This window comes from Peromyscus maniculatus, chromosome 2, assembly GCF_049852395.1.
Source record: "Peromyscus maniculatus bairdii isolate BWxNUB_F1_BW_parent chromosome 2, HU_Pman_BW_mat_3.1, whole genome shotgun sequence".
Taxonomy (NCBI): domain Eukaryota; kingdom Metazoa; phylum Chordata; class Mammalia; order Rodentia; family Cricetidae; genus Peromyscus; species Peromyscus maniculatus.
In genome coordinates, this window is record NC_134853.1 from 87,811,239 (window position 1) to 87,836,236 (window position 24,998).

The 24,998-nt window shown below is 40.8% G+C and overlaps 1 protein-coding gene across 4 annotated transcripts in view; it reads right to left on the minus strand.

Moving 5' to 3' along the window:
- The window catches only part of Astn2 (astrotactin 2), a 952,034-nt gene that overhangs the window by 344,174 nt on the left and 582,862 nt on the right, over positions 1-24,998 (minus strand). For all 4 annotated transcript variants that reach the window (XM_076564364.1, XM_076564363.1, XM_076564362.1 and 1 more), the window contains 2 exons: positions 21,084-21,250; positions 2,539-2,727 (listed from right to left, as the gene is read on the minus strand). In XM_076564364.1, coding sequence (XP_076420479.1) covers positions 2,539-2,727; positions 21,084-21,250 — 356 coding nt within the window. The remainder of the gene's footprint in view (positions 1-2,538; positions 2,728-21,083; positions 21,251-24,998) is intronic.

Genomic DNA, 24,998 nt, shown 5'->3' on the forward strand with positions numbered 1-24,998 from the left:
CTCTCTCTCTCTCTCTCTCTTCTTGCTGCCTGCCGATCCAGATGTAGCACTCTTGGCTCCTTTTCTAGCACCATGTTTGTCTGAGTACCACCATGATTCCTGCCATGACAATAATGTAACAAACCTCTAAACCTATAAGACATCCCCGATTAAATGTTTTTCTTCCTAAGAATTGCAGTGGTCATGATCTCTCTTCACAGCAATAGAACTTTGGCTAAGACAGTACCTGAGAAAAGGGAGGTACTCAGAGACCACGTAATGACAATAATGATAAATGCTTCCAAAGAATTCACACTTCCAGCCGGGCAGTGGTGGCGCACGCCTTTAATCCCAGCACTCGGGAGGCAGAGCCAGGTGGATCTCTGTGAGTTCGAGGCCAGCCTGGGCTACCAAGTGAGCTCCAGGAAAGGCGCAAAGCTACGCAGAGAAACCCTGTCTCGAAAAAAAACAAAAAAAAAAAACAAACAAAAAAAAAAATTCACACTTCCATTCTCATTCTCTAAAATGGGAAATGAGGAGGTATAATGAATTAAAAGACAAGATCAAGGATTTGGAGTCAGATTTACACTTGATTCTGAACCCTACCTGTCAGTGACTCCAGTCACTCATTTTCTTTTGGCACTAACTTTTGAATAGTAAAAGGGAGAGTGAGGTCACTCAAAAAAAAAAAAAAAGTTCTAATTTACCAAAGTGGCAGTGTCTGTGATCTCCAATTTTCTAGAAAGGGGGTTTATTTAAAGTTATTTTAAATGTTTGTTTCCCATTTGTGGAAAGGAAATAACAGGGTTACACACATTAATAGATGACGGAGTGCTGAAATACTTGAGGCATGTTCTGAATTAATGTTAATGGCAATTATCATTGCTATTAACTGTAATAGTGGTGAAAAGATCAGCCAAGTGATAGTGAGAAGTAATGGTATCCGTGGTTAAAACAGTGGGGATGAGTTTAACATAGGCTTTTTTTTTTTCAAGACAGAGTTTCTCTGTGTAGCTTTGCGCCTTTCCTGGAACTCACTTTGGAGACCAGGCTGGCCTCGAACTCACAGAGATCTGCCTGCCTCTGCCTCCTGAGTGCTGGGATTAAAGGTGTGTGCCACCACTGCCCAGCAACATAGGTTAATTCTTAATGAAAGATGGCCACACTGGCATTCCTATGACAAAGATTGTTTGTATTAATAAGATGTGGGTGATGATGGATTGTGGCTGATTCTTATTAATTAATTAATTAATAAGAGTGGGGTGATGATGGATTGTGGCTGATTCTTATTAATTAATTAATTAATAAGAGTGGGGTGATGATGGATTGTGGCTGATTCTTATTAATTAATTAATTAATAAGAGTGGGGTGATGATGGATTGTGGCTGATTCTTATTAATTAATTTACTAATTAATTAATAAGAGTGGGGTGATGATGGATTGTGGCTGATTCTTATGATCTCTACAGTGATAAGGGGGACTCTGCTTTATAATAATAGCTCATACTTCTTTTAAAGAATAACTGTCTAAAATTATGGGGCCTTTTGCTGTTTTAAGGAAATCTACTTTTACACATGGATCAAATCTCATTCTATTTTCTTAGAGGTCTTTAAGAAAGTGTAAATAAATTCTATCCCAGTTCATCCTTCATGAATGGCCTTGGTTTCTTCAGTTGTCCAAGGAAGCCCTTCACATCAGTCCCAAATGCTGAATCTTTGTACAACCCGGGCAAACTAAGCTATTGTTTTCTTCTTTCTCATTGAATGAGCATTTCTTTTAATTACACGCATACTACTGAATCACTGACATAGAAAAAAGAATTTATCATGCTACTAGGGTAAAAAAGCACTTTCCACTTTCTTTTTTTTTTAACTTTTATTTATTTATTATGTATACAGTATTCTGCCTGCATGTGTCCCTGCAAGCCAGAACAGGGTACCAGATCTCATTATAGGTGGTTGTCAGCCACCATGTGGTTGCTGGGAATTGAACTCAGGTCCTTTGGAAGATCAGTCAGTGTTCTTAACTGCTGAGCCATCTCTCCAGCCCAAAAAGCACTTTCTAAGTAGCTCTATTGAGATATGAAGAGCAGGAGTATGCATGTGTAGATAGAGAGGGCGAGGGTGGATAGTGAAAGAGACGGGTTTTAGGAGTGTTCGGGGAAAATGTTAATGCAGAATGTTTCTAGGTGATACCATTTTTATTTTTTAATTCACTACATGTCTTTATTTTTGAAATTTTGGAATATCACCTATGGGACACTTAGCTTTAAATACACTGGAAGATTAATTGAATTAAAAAATTCCATTAAGTGTACTAAGAGGATGATTTAAGATTGAAATGAACATATGTGCATAGCCATTGAAGAATGGAAGTATAGAATAAGTTTTAAGTCAGTGTAAAGGTATCTGACAGAATATATTTTGATGATTTCTAACTCTTCTTGGAGAGTATTAGCCAACATAACAGGTTTCTGTTCCACCCTGCCCATACTTTCCTTTCTCAGCCCAGACTCTTCCCCGGTGACTGTCAATGTTCAAACAAGCATCTACCCCATACCTGAAGGTCATTTGGAAGACTTGGCCTTGGTTTACATGTTGGGTCCTGTTGTTGTAACCATGTAGCATCTCTCCAAAGAGGGTGTCATTGAATTTGGAGTCAGGTTTGTGGCACTTGGGTCCCTCACAGACATCCGAGAGCATTAGACAGGATTTCCCATCAGGAGCCAGCTTGTACTCTTCCACACAACTGCATGACAAAACAGCCAAGAGTTAACACTACATGCCAGCTGCCCCCACTGGAAGTGACCTCAAACCAGGGCTTCCTTTGCCTAAAAACAGGTCATAGTTTAAGCATATGGAGAGCTATTTTGGCTGAAATCTATCTAGGGCACAGGTGTCTGAAGAGAAGCACACTAATCCTGAAAACAGACAAATTCAAGGAAAGTCATTTGTGACATTTTAAAGGAGTCGAGGAGGACACTGGCATGCACATCCATACATAAAGTAGATTTAAAAGCAATTTTCCACGAACACACAGATTTAAAAAGCACGGCAGACCAATTCACAGGGAATTATCAACCAGTTTCTCAAATAAGAATCTATTCCCAGTGTATCTGTCAACCAAGGTTGAATACTGTAGGAAAGTTAAAGTTTATATTGCCCTTGTAACAAAGGTGACCCATCAGGATCACGGACAGTACACACACTTACAGAAGCAACCTCTGCTCAATTATCAGTGTTAGTAGTCTCCCCGGGTCTCTCAGTGTCTGACAGCCAGATGAGCCCTTGACATGTTTTTGAAGCAGGGATGGGCTCCTTTGTGGACCAAACAGACATCTGAATGGAGAGTGGAAATAAGATTTCCAATTCAAAGATTTTTGTAGTAGAAAAGGGTTTTCTTACACAATGATGGAGTAATGAGGTGGAAGAGAAGTAGAGGGAAGGGAATGGAGGTCTCCATATCTGAAGATTAACACAGAAACTAGCAATATTTGGATATATGTCATTTCTTGGTTCTTTTGTAATTATATACACAGAGTACCTGTGCATAAATTAACAATCAGGCAAGAGAATAAGCTGCATAATTGGAGAGACTCAGACAAATGTGTTGTTTGCTGTTTGGGGGCCTATGAGCATGAGGAAGTCACTTAACTTCTTTAGTCCCCAGCTAGGCCCTCCCATTTGACCATAATTCACTAGAATACTATTAAGTTACTTGATAGGTCAACTATAAAAATGAGACTGCAATGAAGCTATCAAGTTCATTACAGTAGTAGCAATCATGGGGATATTTCTAGGTATTAAGCCTGTCCTATCCACTGGGAAATTCATATATTCATTTTAACACAATGAGTAAAATTAATATCAGCCCCTATTGAACATATTAGCAAAAGAAAGATTCAAAGACAAAGCATATTATAATAAGGGACAAAGTTGGCATTCAAGTTCAACGTCTGTTTAGTAACCAAGCATCTTCTCTGCAAGTCTAGTATTTCCCACATCTTGTATTTTCTATTTACACTCGAGCCTGATTAAAATGTTACATTTGAAGCATCATGCAGCATGCACTCTCTCATTTTTATTTCCTTCCAAAGACAGTGGAGATTACTTAAATTTGGCTGTAAGATGACTCAGGCACTCAAAGGAGCAAGTTAGTCTCTGTGGAGTTGTTTGGATGGAAAATGCAGCTATGGTGCTGGAATTTGCAGCTGATGGATGCTGGACAATGTAGCTATGTTTCTGGAAGGTAGTTGAAGGCAGAAAATGCACAAGTTGCATTGACAACTTGACTCAAGATCACTCTAGTGAAAAACCAGGATATTCTCATGCATAAAGCAAGCTGTCACTCTTTGGTGACTTCCCTGCAGTTGTCCTGTGTATTGTGTTGAAGCTTTGGTGACCTGTCTAAAGGTCACAATTTCCTCACCAAAATGCAGCAGAGAGTTTCCAGAAAGAGGCCTCATCCAGGATTCTTGCTGAAGTCAATTCCCCACCTACCATCTTTCCCACATCTGTTAGGTATAAGTAAATCCTCCTCAACATAGTTTCAACAAAGGTGAACTGAATGGAAACTAGAGTGCAGAGCATATAGCAAGTGCTCCATAAAGTCTAATTGTGTCCATTATTCCCAAAGGCTTCCAATTTGAAGAAATGGTTTACTTAGTAAATCCTGTGAGATTTATTCTCTGTATCTTTCTTTACCTATTCATATACACAAATGCCTGTGCAAACTGTGATTAAATATGTGCTTGTGGTAAATGTGTAAACAGAATCAAAACGTGTAAAGTAAAATGTGGAACTTGTTTTCCTACTCCATACTTCCTGTACTACTGCCATCACTATTATTTGTTATATATCCCATTAAAACGTTTCCAACTCATTTAAATACACATTTCTATATGAACATCATATACAATATACATAGATATGCAAACACAAACATATAATTATATACATAAAAATTTACAATACATTTTCATAAGATATTCACTTGTACCTACTATTGCTAGAGATGTTTTTTTCAAGCCAGTGACTTATGGATCAGTCTTTAAAATGGTTATTTGGCACTGCACAGTACAAATGTACCATAATGCTTTTAACTAATTTTTATTGATGGGCACTTTGGCCATTTGTAGCTATTTGTTATTGCAAATACTGCCAGAATGGAGATCTTTGTAGATATATCACTGTGCACATGTGTGTATTCTGTAAGACAGATTCTTAGAAGAGGGATTGCTGGGTCAATGGTTTATGAATTTTAAAATTTTGATAGATCTACTAAATGGCCATCTGTAAAGGCTCTACCAGTTTACAATCCCATCACTGATAAATGAGGGACTTGATTTTTCTATATCATCCATGTTCATTATTGTCACTCTGGGATGGGAAAAATAACTCATTCCTCTTTGGATTTACATTTCCCTGATGAAACAGCCCTTTCTATTTCCCTTTCTGTGGATCATATTTGTGCTTTGACCATTTTCCTGCTATGATATCTGTCCCTTCCTCATTGGTATGTACATGCACTGTGTATTTTCTGGATGGTAACTCTTTACTGTCCATACATTTTCAGACTTTCTTCTACTCTAGGCTTGTGTTTTAATCTTGATTTTGATATCACAAAACCTCTGTGAACTGAGGGAGTATTTTTTTGTAATGTTTAGGAAGCCACAGGATAATATAATTGTCTTTTTGCATATTAATTTAGTGTCTTTAACATTTTTTCCATCTTTCATTCATTACCTCATATGTATGAAATTTATTTATTTATTTATGGTTTTTTTTGTTTTTCTTTTTGTTTTTTTTGTTTTTGTTTTTCGAGACAGGGTTTCTCTGTGTAGCTTTGCGCCTTTCCTGGATCTCGCTCTGTAGCCCAGGCTGGCCTTGAACTCACAAAGATCCTCCTGCCTCTGCCTCCCGAGTGCTGGGATTAAAGGCATGCATCGCCACCGCCCGGCTGGAATTTATTTTGTGTGTAGTAGGAGTAACTACTTCACTTTCTTTTTATAGGTTAAGAATCCCAAACATATATATGGTGTGCTGGTTTCTAATCTACCCCTCCAGAATTAGTTCTTTGAAATCAACAACTTAAAAACCGGTTAGACAATCACCAGAAGGGTCCATCCATTAACCAAGTGATTTGAAATGTCATTTTTATTATATACTAAGTATGAATGTACAGAAGGCATGCACAGTTGAGTTTATTTTCTATTTAATATCTCTACATCAATAAAATGAGCCATCCAACATGGATATTTTGAATCAAACTCATATCCTTTGTAGGAGCAGCTTTTAACCACTGACCATCTCTCCAGCCCCTGATAAGATAGTTTTGTGCTGGAGATTGCTTTCATTGTGTCAGAGTAAACATCTTTCACCCTCTACACTATGTCTCTTCTTGGGCATGCTCTATAGCATAATTATAAGCTTCCCTTATAGCTGAATGGAAGAACCATGCCATTGTATTCTGTACAGTGTATCTGCATGGGACAGATAGAGTCATTGCCAGATTTAACCTATTCAAAGTAACCTGTGTGTTTTTAGGTTCCCTCTCCCTTGCTATGAATTATTTGGAGACCATATGTTACTGATAAATACTGTATAATGGATGAGAGCTGCCGAATAAGATCACATGTTTATGCATGCTTCTGGTTTGGTGGAGGGTTAATTTGTTACAGCAAGAAAGCTTATCTCATCCAACTCTTGCAGTAACATCATGATTTAGAATCTTCCAACTTAAAAACAGAGTTTGAATGCCTATTCATCAAGTATTTTTTTTTTTAAACTTTCACTGAGCTGGGTGGTGGTGGCACACCCCTCTAATCCCAGCACTCGGGAGGCAGAGGCAGGCAGATTTCTGTGAGTTCGAGGCCAGCCTGGTCTACAAAGCGAGATCCAGGAAATGTGCAAAACTTCACAGAGAAATATTGCCTCGAAAAACCATAATAATAATAATAATAATAATAATAATAATAAATAAATAAAACTTTCATTGAACTTTCAAATTGTTTTCATCATAAGTTTCTTTTGGTTATAGGAATATTCACAGACTTTTTGGGAGACACTATACTTTCAAGTTTATAATTATATAACTTGCATACTTTTGGATCCAGGCCAACAAAGTTTCAATCCCAATTCTTCCTCTCAGGAGCTGTGTAACCTTGCACAAACTACCTACCCTCTCTGTACCACTATTGCTTATCTATAATGAAGTCCCTGACTTACAGAGCCACTGCACTGAGGAAATGTCTTGTGCTTATATGTGGAAAAAAGTTCAAGTTTCTATTATCCTAATCTTCTCCATTTCAGGAATGCCATAGTTAGGTTTTCTAGTACCATGACAGAACACTATGACCAAAAAAACTTGGGGAAAAGAGGGTTTAATTCAGCTTTCACCTTAGGTCATACTCCATCACCAAGGGAAGTCAGGGAATAAACTCAAAGCAGGACCTTAGAGGCAAGAACTGAAGCAGGTGCCAGGAAGGATACTGCTTACTGGCTTGCTCACCCTTGCTCAGTTTGTGTTCATATGCTCTATAGGACTGCTTGCCCAGAGATGGCATTATCTACAGTAGAATAGGCCCTTCCACATCAAACAAAAAACAAGAAAATGCCTGATGGACTTGGTTACAGGCCAATCTGATGGAGCCATTTTCTTAACAGAAGGGCCCTCTTACCAGATGATTCCAGCCTTTGTCAAATTGACAAAACAGCTGACTAGAACAATGAATATGATCACTTTTCACTTACATTTTCTTGTTAGTTATCTGTGATTGGAGAAAAGCTATTACTATTTTTTGTGACTTGATTGTGGTTCAATCAAACTTATTAGTTCTAATATGTGCACCAGAATTTCCTAGGTGTGTGGTCACATGTTTGAGTGTCAGGGTTTTAGCAAAAGCTGGAGAACTGTCCTTTTTGTTTCTTCAGTTATACATATTTAGCTCTCTTATTTCTACATTTTCTGCCTATTTGGATTTTCTACATATTCATGACTCCAACTTGGAATTTATGTTTTCTAAGGATATAATACATTTTATCAAGATTTCCATGTGTGTTGCTATAACACTGTGCACCATATTCTCATTAAATCTTTTTACCTTTTGTGTGACTACAGTACTATCCTTTGTTCCCTGTTTGTTGGTTTCTAGTGTATTTATTTGTGATACCTCCCCCCCTTGAACAAATGTTCTGCATGTTATTGATGTGTCTTTTCCTTGTTCTATTTCATTTACTTACCCTTTTATTTGTATCAATTCTTTCCTGCTGCTTTCTTTCCTGAATCCTTGAATCAGATGCTTTGTTTGTTTATTTTCAATCTTTCTGGCTCCTTAGCAAACTCCATGGAGCTCCTGACTGCAGCTCTGCCTCCATGCCACCCTCTTTATTCTAAGGAGGGTCACTTCAGCTTGACTTGCTTTTCATACCTCGGTGGTTCTTAGAAGGTACGTTCTTATTCTCTCCCCCTCCTCTGTTCTTGTTCCCCCTCTGCTGTCCCTTTTCCTCCCTCCCGCTTCCCCCTTTGACACACACACACACACACACACACACACACACACACACACACACACACATACACACAGAGAGAGAGAGAGAGAGAGAGAGAGAGAGAGAGAGAGAGAGAGAGAGAGAGAGAGAGAGAGAACAACAACCTCAGGCATAGATCTGCACCCCCTATCATACATGAGAGAATGTCTCATATTATTGGCCATTGTGTATACCAGGCTAGCTAGCCCTTGAACATCTGAGATTCTCTTTCTTGCCTCACTGTAAGGGCAGTAGGAATACAGACAGGCAATACTGTGCCAGGCTTTATGTAGGTTCTGGAAGTTTAAACTCAGACCCTCCACTGAAACATCTCCATAGCCCCAAAGAGGGGGTGTTTTTGTTTTGTTGTTTTTCTTAAATTTCTAAATAGATCTGTTTCCTTTTCATTGTTAATTCGTAATAGTATAGCATCCCAGTCAGAGAGGAGCATGTATAATCTACTTTGGAAGGTTCATTGAGATTTCACACTGGCTTACCTAAGGGAGACACAAGTATCAAATTCAGATTTTGGAGCTCATTACTCCTGAGTTCACATCAAGGCTGTGCTATCACCATCTATTTGACCTGATCAAGTCTATTAACTTTCCTAGGTTCAGTGTCATAGTTTATTAAATGAGGATAATTGCAGCCCTCATCAAGAGGCTGATGTGAGAATTAGAGATTACTTAGAGACAGTATAATATTGCATTTTTCATATAGTAGCAAATCAGTGTGTTACCCATTACACTTGTTATGAGTATTGTCATTTGCCTATTTTCCATGTCAGTTATATTTTCCATGGAGTTTAAATTCTGACCTCTAGCTTCTCTCTAGATCCAGATTTCCTAAAGTTGTAATTGACTCTTCCTTCCTTTTTCATTTTTTTCTTGTCAAAATATAAATTTAGGAACTTATTATGTGCTGTTCACTAGGAATGAATGATATGTACTATGTGTGTGTGTGTGTGTGTGTGTGTGTGTGTGTGTGTGTGTGTGTAACTGGATGGCATAACTGGATATCAACATGTAGAAGATTGCAAATAGATCCATATCTATCACCATGCACAAAACTCAAGTCTAAGTGAATCAAAGACCTCAACATAAATTCAGCCACACTGAACCTCATAGAAGAGAAAGTAACAAGTAGCCTTGAATGCATTGGCACAGGAGACTACTTCCTAAATATAACACCAGTAGCACAGATACTGAGAGCAACAATTAATAAATGGGACCTCCTGAAACTGAGAAGCTTCTTAAGCAAAGAATATGGCAAATAAGATAAAATGACAGCCTAAAGAATGGGAAAAGATCTTTACCAACCCCACATCTGACAGAAGGCTAATTTATAATTTTATATAAAATATATAAAGAATTCAAGAAACTAAACATTAAAATACCAAACAATCCAATTAAAAAATGGCTACAGATCTAAACAGAGAAATCTCAATAGAAGAGTCTTAAATGGCCAAAAGACATTTAAGGAATTGCTCAATATCCTTAGTCATCAGGGAAATGCAAATCAAAATGATTCTGAGATACCATCTCACATCTATCAAAATGATGACACTAAAAAACACTGATAACAGCTTATGTTGGAGAGGATGTGGACCTAGGGGAACACTCCTCTACTGTTGGTGGGAGTACAAATCTACAGTCACTTTGGAAATTAGTATGGCAACTCCTCAGAATATTGGCAATTTATCTACCTTAAGATCCAATGATACCACTCTTGGGCATATACCCAAGGGATGCTCAATCATACCACAAGGACACTTGTTCAGCTATGTTCATAGCAGCATTATTCATAATAGCCAGAACCTGGAATCAGCCTAGATGCCCTCAATTGAAGAATGGATAAAGAAAATGTGGAACATATACACAATGGAGTACTATTCAACTGTAAGAAACAATGATATCATGAAATTTGAAGGCAAGTGGATGGAATTAGAAAATATCATCCTGAGTGAGGTAACCCAGACTCCAAAAGACAAATATGCTATGTACTCACTCATAAGTGGATACTAGATATAAATCAAAGGATAATCAGACTACAATCCATAGCTCCAGAGAAGCTAGCTAACAAGTAGGACCCTAAGATTGCACTGGGAAGGTGAAATAGATGAGATCTCCATGAGTTAACTGGGGGTGAGGTAGGCAATAGAGGAGAGAGGATGGGGGATGAGAACATGAGGGTACAGTATGGTTGATCTGCGGGAAGGACAGAGTGGGAGAGCAATGAAAAAGATATCTTGATAGAGGGAGACATTACGTGGTTAGGGAGAAACCTAGTGCTAGGGAAATTCCCAGCAATCCACAAGGATGACCCTAGTTTAGATTACTAGCAATAATGGAGAGGGTGCCTGAAGTGGCCTACCCTGGTAGTCAGATTGGTGAATACCCTAACTGTCATCATAGAGCCTTCATCCAGTAACTGATGGAAGCAGATACAGAGATCCACAGCCAACCACCAGGCTCAGCTCCAGGAGTCCAGTGAAAGAGAGGGAAGAGGGATAATATGAGCAATGGGGATCAAGATCGTGATGGGGAAATCTACAGAGACAACTGAACCAAGCTAGTAGGAACTCATGAACTTTAGACCAACAGCTGTGGAACCCACATTGGACCAGACTAGGTCCTCTGCATACGGGAGACAGTTGTGTAGCTTATTCTGTTTGAGAGGCCCCTGGCAGTGGGATCAGGACCTATCCCTGGTGCATGAGATGGCTTTCTGAAGCTCATTACCTATGGTTGAACACGTTGCTTGATGCAGGGGGAAGAGGCTTGGTCCTTTGTCAGCTGAATGTACCAGGCTTTGGTGACTCCCCATGATAGCCCTTACCCTTTTGGAGGAGGAGATGGAGGGTGGGTTTGGGGCAATGCTGAGAGTGGGAGTGGGAGTGGGAGAAGTGATGGGAGGGGAACCTGTGGTTGATATATAGAATGAGTGGGAACATTTCTTAAATTACAAATTTTTAAATTAAATTAAATTAAAAAAATAGGAACTTCTTATGGGATGGTCATTAGGAATGAATGATATGAACATTTTATATTTTTATGTATGTAACTAACATGTATAATATATAAGCAAAATAAGTGCACTGCATTTATATTCATCTGTATGTGTGAAGCTCAATTCTGTATCCACAACAACACAGATGCACATTCTGTAGACTACCTGATTTGCTACTTAAAACCTATAATAGATGTATTTATTGTGTGATTGACCAGTCAGTGACTCTGTTATGGGTTGTGGAACCACTGTGAGGTAGTGACTAGCGGAAATCAATTTATGCCACTAGAGGTGGGATGTCCTTTAGTGAGATACTGAGATCTTAGCACTTCTTTCTTTTGCTTCCCTACTAGTATGAAGTAAACAGCCAGCCTCCCTTCTCTGTCACACTCACCTGCCAGTCATGTACTGTGCTGTGTGTGACATGCCCAAAGCAACAGGGCCTAGCATTCACAGACTGAAACTTCTAAGATCAGGAGTTCAAATAAGCCATATTGTAGTCAGATAAGCCCTTAGGAGATAGCTAAAAGAGAACCAAGGAGAATATTAGCCCCCAGCAGCTGGATGAAGACCACTAAAGTCTCCAGAACATAACCCTTGTGGCCAGTGCCTAGATTTGAGGAATTGACAGTTGGGGCTGTAGGGTAGCAAGCTTGTGTTGTTCTTAGTCACCAAGTTTGTGGGGATTCACCACAAAACCAACAACAGGAGGTCCATCCTCATACAGGATTACCACCCTGCTTCCATTGTCAAATGAGCAAACCAAGCATCAGAGACAAGAAGGAGCTACTCAAGCATGGTGTTAGCAGGTGGACCCAGGGTGTCAGATCTCAAGCTCTGTCTGATTGCATGTGGATGTGAGTCATGTGCACAATTTTGACATCAAAACTGCAGATTCCAGGGACCTCTCTTTTGCTTCGGGGTAGAAAGGGATTATGGTTCAGCAAGAAAGGAAGAAGAGAGCGAAAAGACAAAACAGCCGGGGGTAAGCTCTGTAAGACCCTTATAGACACAGGGCAAAAAACCAGATTCATGAAGGCAAATGATCCTCTGAGTTTTGAAATGTGAACAATTCTCTCCCCCAGGGCACCTTAGCCCACAGAAAGATTTATGTGAAGGTCTGTTTAGCTGTTGCTTTCTTTTTAAATTTTATTTCTGTATGATGCCACATAATTATACGGCTTCTTTAGAACATTCTGTTGTCAGGGAGGTTTTTCTTACAGAAATTTGAAAGAGCGTAGGCTCACAGGAAAACAGCCAAGATCTGCATGAAATTATATATTTATACATATGCCAAATGCAAAACATAAAGTAGGTAGAGACACAGAGCAGGCATTTTAGCTGAAAGAAATGACTGTGCTTCCTTTAATATGCTCATCACATTGGAGGGATTGTAGAGCTGCATGGGGATTTGTAAAGAGCCCCATAAAACTTTCTCTGTGTCTGGTCAACAGCATGTTTGTTTATTTAACCTTCATGGTAATGGGGAGATATGGGCTCTTTCATTCTCTCATTGCCATTGAAAATCTGAGGCTTGGGATAGCTGACTTCTTTGACCAAGGTCACATGACTACTTGGAAAAACTAGGACCTCAACACTGGTCATCTCACTCCAATTGAAATGTTCTTTCCACATTAGCATAAATTACTCTGTCTCATCATCTTGACTTTTTAAAGAAAAAAGATAAGAACCTATAGAAAGCAGTCAAATTCTCAAAGCGCATACTTTTAAAATTTTATTTTTGTGATTTCTGGATTGCTTATTCCATCATTCCTCAGTGGTTTATGGGGCCAGTAAAATTATTTATTGAAATACATAAACTAGAAAGTATTTCTTAAAATGAAGTAGAGAACCAAATCCTTACAGAAAGATGGAAAATAAAGAAAAGTTAAGGCTAAATGGAACTGAAGGAAATGCACACCAGAGACTTGGACCAATGTGGGAATGAACCTAGAATCTGATGATGATTGGCAACATAGGAGCAGGCTCCTTTTAGCTGACTCTGCAGGGCCAGTAGCCTCAGACCTCAACAGTCCTATTCCCACCAGTTAGTGTTACAGGAGCCTCTCTTATTGCGAGGCTCAGAGCTGATCCAATGTTAATCAAAAGGAAGACCTGTAAAGTTTGTCTCTGTAGAGTCTGAATCTGAAGGTTTTACTTCAAGAAGAAAGGAAGTTTGTACAAAAAATATTTTGGAAGTAATGTACTGAAGTCCTTTGGGGGAAAAATGAAAGAAAGCCAAGGAAAGAGAAGGAAAAGGAGAAGAGAGGAGCCAGGGAGGGGGAAGAAGGGAGTTGGAAGGATACTGAGGGGAAGAGGGGAAGGAGGAAGGGAAGGATGACAGTTTCCACAGAACATCTCAGGTTAATTAAATAGTAGACTTTATCTACTCTCTATAATTATAAGAAACACCAGCATTTCACACTAGGGAAGAAAAACAAGAATATCATTTCAACTCTGTCAAAATCATTGGTAAAAAGTTATTTTAATTTTAATTCTATAAAATATGGAAATGTGTATATTTTACATTAGACAGTTATTTTTCTGCAACAGAACTCATCATAGCCTTGACCACTGCCAGATACACTGGGAACCTGAAGGACAGACTTTCCTTTTTGAGCCTCACACTCAACTGTTTCATGTTTTGTAAATCTTTGACCAATTTTCAGGACCAGCATTCCCTATAACCTATATGAAAGTGCCTTTCAAAACCCATGGGTAGACTTTATGTGTTTCCTTCAATTTGCTGATAATTTGAAAATGCTTTATGAACAGCACAGTGCTATAATGTTTGATAATAATCTGGCATTCAGGTATTCAGATATAGCTCAGTTGTCTAACTTGCTGAGACCTTAGATTTTGTCTTCAGCACTATAAAGTCTCTCTAGTATGTAGGCGTCCAGTGTTAACTCAGTAGTGTGAGTTGAATGTGAAATGTCCCCTATGGGCTCATGTATTTGAACATTTGGTCTCTAGCTGGAGGTGCTGTTTGGGAAGGCTCTGGAACCTTCAATAGCCTGCCCCCTCACCCCCTCACCCCCTCACCCCATTCCTGTTCATTATCTGCTTCCTGTCTGTGGATACAATGCAACCAGCTGCCTCCAGCCCTTGCCACCAAGGCGTCTCACCAAGAATGGACTGTATCCCTTAAAGTTAGAGCCATAATAAACCCTTCCTCTCTGCAGTTGCTTCTTGTCTGGCACTTTGTCAGAGCACTAAGAAGAGTATCTAACACTACTAGAGGTAGAGTCGACATCCTTCAGCTCAGACGCAAAGGGAGAGAGGTCTGGTTCTAGCCCCTCAGGCAGGAAGTGCCACAAAACAAGTGCTTGAGTGGATGCCTCTACCCACAGTTTATAAATCATATCCAGTGTCTCTACTCCCTAGTTCCGTATTGTCTAAATCTAGAGCAGATATTAGTTTGGGGAATGAGAATCAGGAATTCCCATTAGCTACAGATAGTACTCAAGTGCATTTGTCTCCTCTCTCTCCCCAAATCATCTAATCAGAACATTCAACTCAAGGGACAATTAGGATGATTTGAGGATGGCATGTTTCTGAGCCCATGTGTGTAAATACACTTTCTTTTAAAACAATTTTTAAGATATATTTATCTTATATGTCTGAGTGTTTTTCTGCATGTATGATCTTCAAAACACATGTGCCTAATGTGCATGAAGGTCAGACAAAAACATCAGAGCCCCTGGAACTGGAGTTATAAATGGCTACAAGATACCATGTGGGTACTGGGAACTGAACCTGGATCCTCTAGAGGAGCAACAAGTGCTCTTAATTGCTGAGCTATCTTGCCATCCTGTGAATACATTTTCATTGGAGCTGGAGCTGAGAAATACTTGGGAAGGTTCAAACTCCTGACTTTTCCTCTGAAGAGTAGTTCAGGTGACTGTGAGCCTTGGTTTTCTTTCCAATCACCCTGAGAAATAAGGAAACTCCAAAACTGATGATGAAATTCTCACCATTGTTTACATGGGAACAAGTGGGTAAATGTCTTAGTTAATAACAACAAGAAACACATTAAAAAACAAACAACAGAATCTTTTTCTCAAGTAAAGACAACTACATAATCTACTGGATTGTTTTCATAACTGTTTACTTTCATTGTCAAGAATCACAAAGCTAAATTTATTCTGAGTGACTTTCTTATTTCAGACTCCCAACACTATTTTCTCTTTTCCCCTTTCATTCTTATATATACTGCTGCCTAACCCTATCTTTCTATTAGCAGCTTACAAAAATGCATCAGATTTATGTGGATAAAATTAAGTTCTCTTGGAAATGTGTGTGGTAGACATTGTAAACACACCCACACAAACACAGCAGATAAATTCAGTTGCTAGGCAACTTGCTGGGGTCTTCACAGAAGGCAGTGCCTCCCCATCTATAAAATTCAATCTAAATGCTTCAGCTTAGTGTCCAGTGACTTCACAACCTACGCCAAAGCTTCTGTCAGCCACCCTGGTTACCTGGCCTCTGCTCTCATCCATCAGGACGGAGGAAAGGCTCAGCAACCTGCTCTCAGTATCCTCTTTGTTCTTGGTGGACAAGAACCTGTGATCAGTGCTTCACTACATTATTAGCATCTCATAAAATCCCAAACAGAGAGAGGATACAACAAACCCAAGGTAAGCAAATTCTCTCATTCAGGTGTTAAAGCTCTGAAGAAGCCCTTGGGGTCAAGCAGTAGAAAATGGTAGCACAAACACAATGGAGGTTTGAATGAGAATGTCTCCCACAGGTTTATATATTTGAATGTTTAGTCATCAGAGTTGCACTACTTGAGAAGGATTAGGAGGCGTAACCTTGCTCTAGTAGGTGTGCCCTTGTTGGTGTAGGTGTGGCCTTGTGGGAGGAAATGTGTCACTGGGCATAAGCTTTAAGCTGATGCTAGATCCAATCTCTCTATGCTTATGGATCAGGATGCAGCTCTCAGCTACCTCTCCAGTACCAAGCCCGTCTGCTGCCATGCTCCCTGCCATGATGATACTGGACTAATTCTCTGAAACTGTACAGAAGTCTCCAGTTAAAGGCTTTATTCCATAAAAGTTGCCTTGGTCTTGTTGTCTCTTCACAGCAATAGAGCAGTGACTAAGACAGGCACCTAGGTGGCTAAGAAATAGCTTCTTTTCTTAAAGGATATGTGGTATTACAAGTAAAACATGGAAGTCAGGAATTCAGTGGAGTTCCAATAGGGAGAAAAAAATGTGCCAGGATGTGTCATCTGGCAAGAGACTGGCAATGTGGGTAGTTAACCAGAGATCCAGTCTGTAAGATTCATCCAGGTATCATGAGTAAAATTAGATTAGCCACAAACGGTAGGTATGGTGGTGCAAGCTGGTTATCCAATGCTTGCGAGGTGGAAGCAAGGAAGATCAGTTTAAGGCTATCGCTGGCTACACAGTCAGTCCAAAGCCAGCTTGAGTTCCATGAGATCCTGCCTCAACCCCCTCCCCTACTCCTAAAAATGAATTACAGGCACATGTAAGTATTCTCTTCTTAATCAGAGGATGGGTAGAAATGAAAAAAATAGATTATTAACTATATAGCTTATTGAATGTTTCATTCAGTATGTCATTCCCCATAATTATACATATGTATATAATATATTAGACACATAAACAGAAGAATGACAAAGAGAAAAAAATCCTCTCTATATGTCCTCTAATCCCACTTAGTAAATATTGAGCTGTAATTTAAGCAGTCTTTATTTGAAAGCCTTGATATTATTATCCAGCACTGAGGTAACTATACATCTCATTCACAAGACTCCCATGATGTTCAGGAGAATTTGTTGAAAAAGATATTGTTTGCCTTAAGAATAGAATGTAGGTGGTTGTAGCACACGCCTTTAATCCTAACACTCAGGAGGCAGAGACAGGTGGATCTCTGAGTTCAAGACCAACCTGATCTACAGAGTGAGTTTCAGGATAGCTAGGGTTACACGGAGAAAACCCCTCTCTCAACAAAATAACAGACTAGAAGGTGACAAAGAGGTGTCCGGGCTAAAGGACCAGGAAGACAAATGGGATGAATTTGGTACGGGGAGAAGAGGGGCCGCTGGGTACGGGGAGAAGAGGGGCCACTGGGTACGGGGAGAAGAGCAGTTGCTGGGTACGGGGAGAAAAGGGGCCGCTGGGTACGGGGAGAAGAGGGTCTGCTGGGTACGGGGAGAAGAGGGTCTGCTGGGTACGGGGAGAAGAGGGGCCGCTGGGTACAGGGAGAAGAGGGTCTGCTGGGTACGGGGAGAAGAGGGGCTGCTGGGTACGGGGAGAAGAGGGGCCGCTGAGTACAGGGAGAAGAGCGGTTGCTGGGTACAGGGAGAAGAGGGGCTGCTGGGTACGGGGAGAAGAGTAACTGAATTACTCCAGACAAGCAATGCCTTACATTGACTTACACTAAGTGAAGACATTTTAAAAATCATTACAAGTTGAGCACCTCCTGTGTGCTGGGTTCTGTTCTGGGTACTGGAGACGGAGTAGGAAGCACAATATAAAATTCGTTTATTGAAAAAGGGCTTCTCGTAGGGCAACTCGACTGCTCTGCCTGCAGAACTGATATCGAGACTTCAGAAGCCTCATTTTTTTTTTGATCCCTCAGCAGCTGGTGATTGTTGGTCTTCCAAAACAAACAAACAAAAATTCAATAACTGAACCCTTAAATGCTATGGATTTCTACCTATTAAACTAATAATTATACAGCTTACTGAATGCTTCATTCCACATGCCAGTCTCCCTGCTTGCATAATTACACCTAATCCCCACAATTGTGTACAGTTACTTCTGATCCTACATGAAAGAGCAAAGGCTCAAAGAGACTGAGTCATTTCACCCAGATCCCGTGACTGGATATATTCAGAGGCTGGCAACTATTAGCAGGTCTGTCTGGCCTAAAACTGAAGCCACACAGCTTGGGCTGGAATTCCTATGCCCACCAATTACCAGCTACATGACCTTGGGCAAGCCCCTGAGCCTGGGCGCTCTGTGCTTGGTTTTCTAATCAGGAAAGTAGAAATCATAACTGCCCCTCTCTTGCAGAGTTGTCATGAACATTAACAGGGCAGTCACTTAGAGCAGCCATGACACGTAAGAAGCACTTAATGAATCATTAGCTTCCGTTATTAACCTGGCTGCAAACAGATTTATCCAGCCTCCTCCCATCCGACCTTAGAAAGGTCATAGAGCTTTATGAGGAGCTGAGCAAGGGAGGGTCTGTTTTGTTTACCCTGCTTAATTCAACAGCACCTTACTTCTCCCTCAGCCAACTCTCTCACAAGCACCTGCTAAGAGCCTTCATTGTTTACAGTGCTCCCAACAAGGGTGGGTAACTTCTCATTTGCATCTTTAATAGACAATTTCCCAAACATGTGGAAACTACAGTTGGCTTTAGGAAGCCTGCATTCCATTTCCTTTTCTGTTCTGTTTACCAACAGCGAAGGGGCTCTAACAGCTCACCCACACTCTAATCCAATCTTGTTTAACACTTTCACAGAAATTTCACGGTACAAAAGGTCAGCAAGTCCAGTTTCACAGACCAGCACAGCAAAGTGGAGGGCATCATGTCATCAGGAAGGGGCGGGCAGCTGTCACCAGGCCACATCGTGCGGCTACATTGCTCCTCTCGGGATGTAGCTCCAAAGCTCTTTTGGTACTCACACAAATGTGGTGTAGGCAAAGCATCATTCCCTATAATAGCCCTTCACAGAGAGACTATTATGCCTATGCTATGGAGGAGGAAACTGAGGCTCAGAGTTTAGCAGTGATAAGTCAAATGCCAAACGTCACTCAGCAAGGAGGCCATAAGCTACATTACCAATGCTATTGCCTTGAATGTATTATTTAACAGGACAGTCAAACAGACAGTACTTTGTACTCTCCACAACCATCTTTAGGTTGAGACAGGTATTATCAACATTTTACAGACACAGAAGGACAGGAGTCCTGGGAGGCTACTGCCTAAGGGACAGAGGTAGTCCTGGGACTAGAAGCTGTCTATTGAATCTAAGGTGCCCTGCAGTGCACACTGGGCAGAAGGCATTGATAGTTTCTGATGTCAAAATCCATTACTCCTGTGGCTGCTGCTGTGTCTGTTGTGATTTTCTACAGAACACCCTCCCTCCCACAAAGTGCATAGCCAGGAAAATAACGATGATAAGAACACAGCTGATTCCGTATGCAAGCCTGCAGATCTGAATCCATGCATAATTTACTCAACACTGCCCTGCAGTCACTTAAGCTGAGGAGAGACTGCCATAAATTCAGGTCTGCATACACTAATTTATTTCTTATTTATTTTATCGATACATATCTAAGGCCTCCAGCGAGCTGCTTCAACACCTGCTTGAAGGCACCGGCAGCCCCGAGTTCTAAAGGGGCAGGAAAAGAGACCCTGAAATAAGTACTTCACTCTGTACTAGAACCATGAAAGTTAAATTGATTTTCTGGTAAACTGGGACTAAATCCATGCTTGCTCCCACCATTTTTTTTTTTTTTTTTTTTTGAAGTGGGGCATGCATAGGACTGTAAAGGTTGCTAAGTCTCTTTTTCTGCTTTGCTTAGAAATGAGAAAGTCTGGTACACTTCTCACAGGGATCACAGGACTCTTGAGTGACAGCCAAAGATGAGCAAATCAGAGACAGAATAAGTAGGAGAAGTAAAACAAACATGTTGTTATTTTCTTGAGAGCTTACTGAGGACTAAACACCAGTCTAGGCACTGAGGTGGTACAAGTATCATCTACACAGTCACTTGGAAGAAACATCATCTGCCCCTGTGTGTGAGAATAAGCATCTTTCACAGGTTGGTAAACTGAAGCCCAGAGAGAGAACAGAGGCCATGGGAACTGCTCTGAATATGTTCTCCTCTTCATTTCTCACACTGATTTCTAAACTCATTTTGTGTGGCTGGGGATGTAGCTCAGGCAAGTAACACTTACCTGGCATGTGAAAGGCCCTGGGCTCAATCCCAAGCCTTCTCCAACCAATAAAAAAGAAAAAAGAAAAAGAAAAATAGTAACAAAAACACCTGGGCTTGAACTCGTCAGCAGCCAGAAGCTGTCTAGAAACTCTACCTGTGTGATTTGTTTTACGTGTACCACTCCCCAGTTAGTTGCCCTGACCTAGATGGACATGGGACCCAGAGAGGCCAAACAGTGAAGCTAAACTGCTGAACTCCCACAGGGCCTAGTTTGCAACCCAGCAAAGTCAATGTGTGTACTTTTGCATACACCTTCACATCCCTGAATCTGTCTGTACATACACTGATGGGGATGTAAGAAAGAGAGAGAAAGGTCAGGGACACGGACCAGAATGGGACAATATCTAATCTATACCTTAGGAAGAGGCTTAGAGATGAGCGTATGTGCTCCTCAATCATTGTTTGTTTTCTTATCCATTCTTTTTTTGCATACCCAAAAGGGTATGAATCAAAAGAAGTAAAAGGCCATGCCCCAGCCGGTCAGCCCTAGCCTGGTCAGCTAGTATTTCCTGAGCATTCGTCCACGGAATCCCTGTGGCTATGTGGGAGTTCCTGGACCTCAGAGATGGAGACTCACCCGCAGAACATGAAGATGGTGCTGGAGGTGGCATCATAGGGCAGAGGCAGTGTCTGTTGCAGGCAAAGCTGCTCACACCCTCCATTAAAGCCATCAGAGCAGTCAATGCCCTTGGAGTGATCATAGCAGCCTGAGCCATCCTTCATGGGCTTCAGTTCCTCAGGACACTGTTTAGAGAGAAGACAACAGAGTGGTTATAATGCAGGAGGTGGCAGGTTCCATCCCTCTCCTCACACACAGATGGGGACCAGAGTCTTATTTGAACAGTATGGCCTGGGATAACATTCTCTATTTCTCTAACCTCAATATACCTCGCAGTAAATAGGACTCTTGTGGTCATCTTCTCCACTGAATTGTGAAACTGAAGGGGCATAATGTTGTCAAAATGCTTAGAACACAGACTTCACAGAAACACGTTGTAAATGTCCTTCATGCCAACAGTGCTAGGATCATCTTCACTGTTTTTATAATTATTGCCCGGACCAGGTCTCCTGCTATAATGCTCACCTAGAAAGGCTTCTAGGTGTATTAAAAAAACAACAAACCAAAGTCTAATAATATGAGTTTAAACTCCAGCTGCTCTCACTGTGTTGCCTTAGGCAAGTTACTACCCTCTCTGAGTTTCAGTGTTATTGTCTAGAAAGTGGACATAGTGTAACTATAGAAGAGCTGTGGAGCTTAAATATGAAGCATGAGCACAAATGCATACCTTTTGGAATCAGTCACATAATTGGTACCCAGAAAAATGTGTATTACCTTTCTATGTTAACTTGATCTCTTTCCCACCCTTGTCCCTGGAACCCTAAGTGATCAACTTGTATACTCACCACAGTGTGGGGAGACTCCTAACTAGTCTGGCTTCTCTACATTGTCTTCTATATAGCCACTGAAATGATATTCCTAAATAGCACCATGCCTCAGCATCTGTAAATAAATGAGTCTGCAAATGCTTGAATTTTCCTTAAGCTGGTGATAGAAGTCCTCTACAGACTGTCAGCCATGTATACATTCATGCATGGAACTCTCAGCCCTAAGCAAATCCCAGAGGTCCACACCTTCTAGGACCTCAGCTGTGACACATTTTCTATGTGTCTTGTCACTCTGTATCTCTGGGAATGGGAAATCTTGGGTTGAAGTTCACCTGTCGATTAATTCCCATCCCTGGGTGTGCTAAGCTCATCTGTAGATCTGCTGATGGAGAAGCAATTCCAATGCCCTTGCCTTCTGAACAAAGAACCAGGTTTTAATTTCAGTCACCTTGCTGTCATTTCCACTAAGATAACACCCAGAGCTCAGCCCTCTGCATCCATCAATAGACATCACTGATTAAAATACCCCCCTCCTTGCCTCCCCTGACAGCTCTACAGTCTCCTCCCCATGATCCTAAAATTATAGGAACAACAACACACACATCCACATTAATTTCCATAAACCACAGCAATAAAAAAAGGAGGTCAGCTCTCTTGGAAATTAAATTTTGCCTGAGTATGATTTGTAATTACAAATGCACAAGAGAGTTCTTCGAGACATTTGAGAATGGTGCCAGCAAGGGTGATGGAGAAACTAGGTTATAAATGGCCTTTTGTCAAGCTGCAGAAAGGCTATAAAACTGCTACATTTTGTGCTTAAAAAGAAAAATCAATTTTGCATGTGAGTGAAGTGTTGTACATATTAATACAAGCTCAGGAGAGGCCTTGCCTGTTTCTGAACATCAACTGTCAGGCAGAAGGACACTGATCATGTGGTTAATTAGAGCCCGTTGCTATACTAGGGCTGAGTTCTGTCCACCTGGAAATACTCAGAAACAAGTCTTGGGCTTTCTCACCAAATCACATGAGATACCTGGCAGAAGGTACTTGTCAAAGTTCTTTCCACCCCTTCCTGGCTCCAACTGCTTTTGTTCTTTCAATGGATTCTCCAGGTTTTTTTTTTTTTTTTTTTTTTTTTTGTGTGTGTGTGTGTGTGTTTTCCACCAAGCTACTCATTCTTGTTTCTTTAGTCCTTATAACAAACAGGTAAGGGGCAATGGCCCCTGAATATATGCATCTACAGAAGCCCCAGAAACTGTGAATGAGAAACTGTGATATTACCATCCATGGTAAAGACTTTGCAGGTGTGATTAAGGAAAAGCTCTGGAGACTTTTTTGGATTTTACAGGGTAATCTAAATGTCGACACAAATGTCCTTAAAAGACAGATGCATGAAGAAATTACACCCACAGCAGTAGTCAATGAAGAGACTTGTAACTTAATCAAAAGGCTGAGAATAAGCGCCTGTTGTGTGCTTGGCCCTAAGTGGGCAGCTATATCACCCCTGCCCTGATCCCCAAAACTCAAGGAATATCACAGAAGAGGTGATAGAAAGAATATAAGTGGAAGATGTGGAGGAGTGCTGTGAGATGCTGTCTTCTAGATGTGACATGGGCTTATACACTCACCATAGCTGTGATTATCTACATACAACCTGGCTTAAGATCAGCCAGCATTCCAGTACTGATGGACAAGGAGATTATGAGGTTTCACTGCCAGCTGAGAAGCTATTGGTAATTGGTGGTTGTTTGGAAAGGAATTTTCATTTTTCTTCAGGGGTGTGGCTGCTAGTAGGTTACCCATATATATGCAGGAAGCATTAAATGGTCTCAGAAGGTTATAAAAAAAATACAGAAGAGAGCATGAGGTGAGAGGAGTCATGTTGGGAGGTTCTGAGGAAATGGGGAGAAAATTAGGGTTGTATCTGACCAAGATACATTGTATATATGTATGAAATTATGAAAAAATAAAAAAAATCCACAGAGTAATCAATGTGCAGGTGAAGAAAGAGATGAGTGCAATGTGGCCATAAATCAGAACTGAAGCAGTAACCAGGAGCTAGAAGAAGGAATGCATAAATTCTCCTCTAGGGCCTCTAGTGGGAGCAGCACCTACCAATCAGTACCTCCAGCTGAGATTTCTGGCTTACACAACAGTCAGAGAATGCCTTGGTGCTGTTTTCAGTCACTCAGTGTGTAATTACCTACAGTAGCCAGAGGAAACAGCTGGATCCTGTCACTGTTTCCATTTACAGATGAGGAGAGTGAAGAGGTTACACAGTGAGTGTTGGGAAAGGCAGGACTTCCTTAGTTTGTCAACTCTGGAGCTCTTCACTAAATTTTGTATGTGGTAACTAATCTTGATTGCAAACTTAATTAGATTGAGATATGCATAAGAGATTATCGAAGCCCTGGGTGTCTATGAGGATATTTCTAAAAACGGATTTGATCATGATGGCACTGATCAAATCATGGGTTTAATCCACTGATGCATCCCAAATTTGAGTATTGTATTTAGAAGCAGGGGAGCTGTAGAAGACAGGACTTAGTTGGAGGAAGCAGATTACTGAGGCATGCCTCTGAAGGTTGCATCTTGATCCTGCCCCTTTCCTTCACTCTCCCTGCTGTCTGACTGCTGTATGGTGAGCAGCTTTCCTCCACTTTGCCCTTCTACCATAACATTCTGCAGGACCACAACCCAGAAGCAATGGAGCCAGCTGATCATGGACTGACTCCTCTGATGCCATGACCCACAATAAACATTTCCTCTTGTAAGTTATTTCTTGGGGGTATTTGTCTCAATAATGAAAAGCTGAGAGACATATTGGGTAGAACAAGACTGGGCCTCAGCTGATCTAACCACCTTACTCCACCACTGAGCTTCTGAGGATAGAAGGACATCCCAATAGATGCTCAGGAAAGGCATCAGTCTCTCTAGCCTCAGCTGTTGCACTCTCTGTCCACACACTCCATTTGGGCCATAGAAGAAGTCTGGCTGCATCTCACTGTGCCTCAGGGGACTCACCTGTAAATAGAAATGATCAGGCCTCTCTTGATGGCATTTCTGTAAACTGTGAGAAAACACACCATGTTTTCTGTGTCTGGCT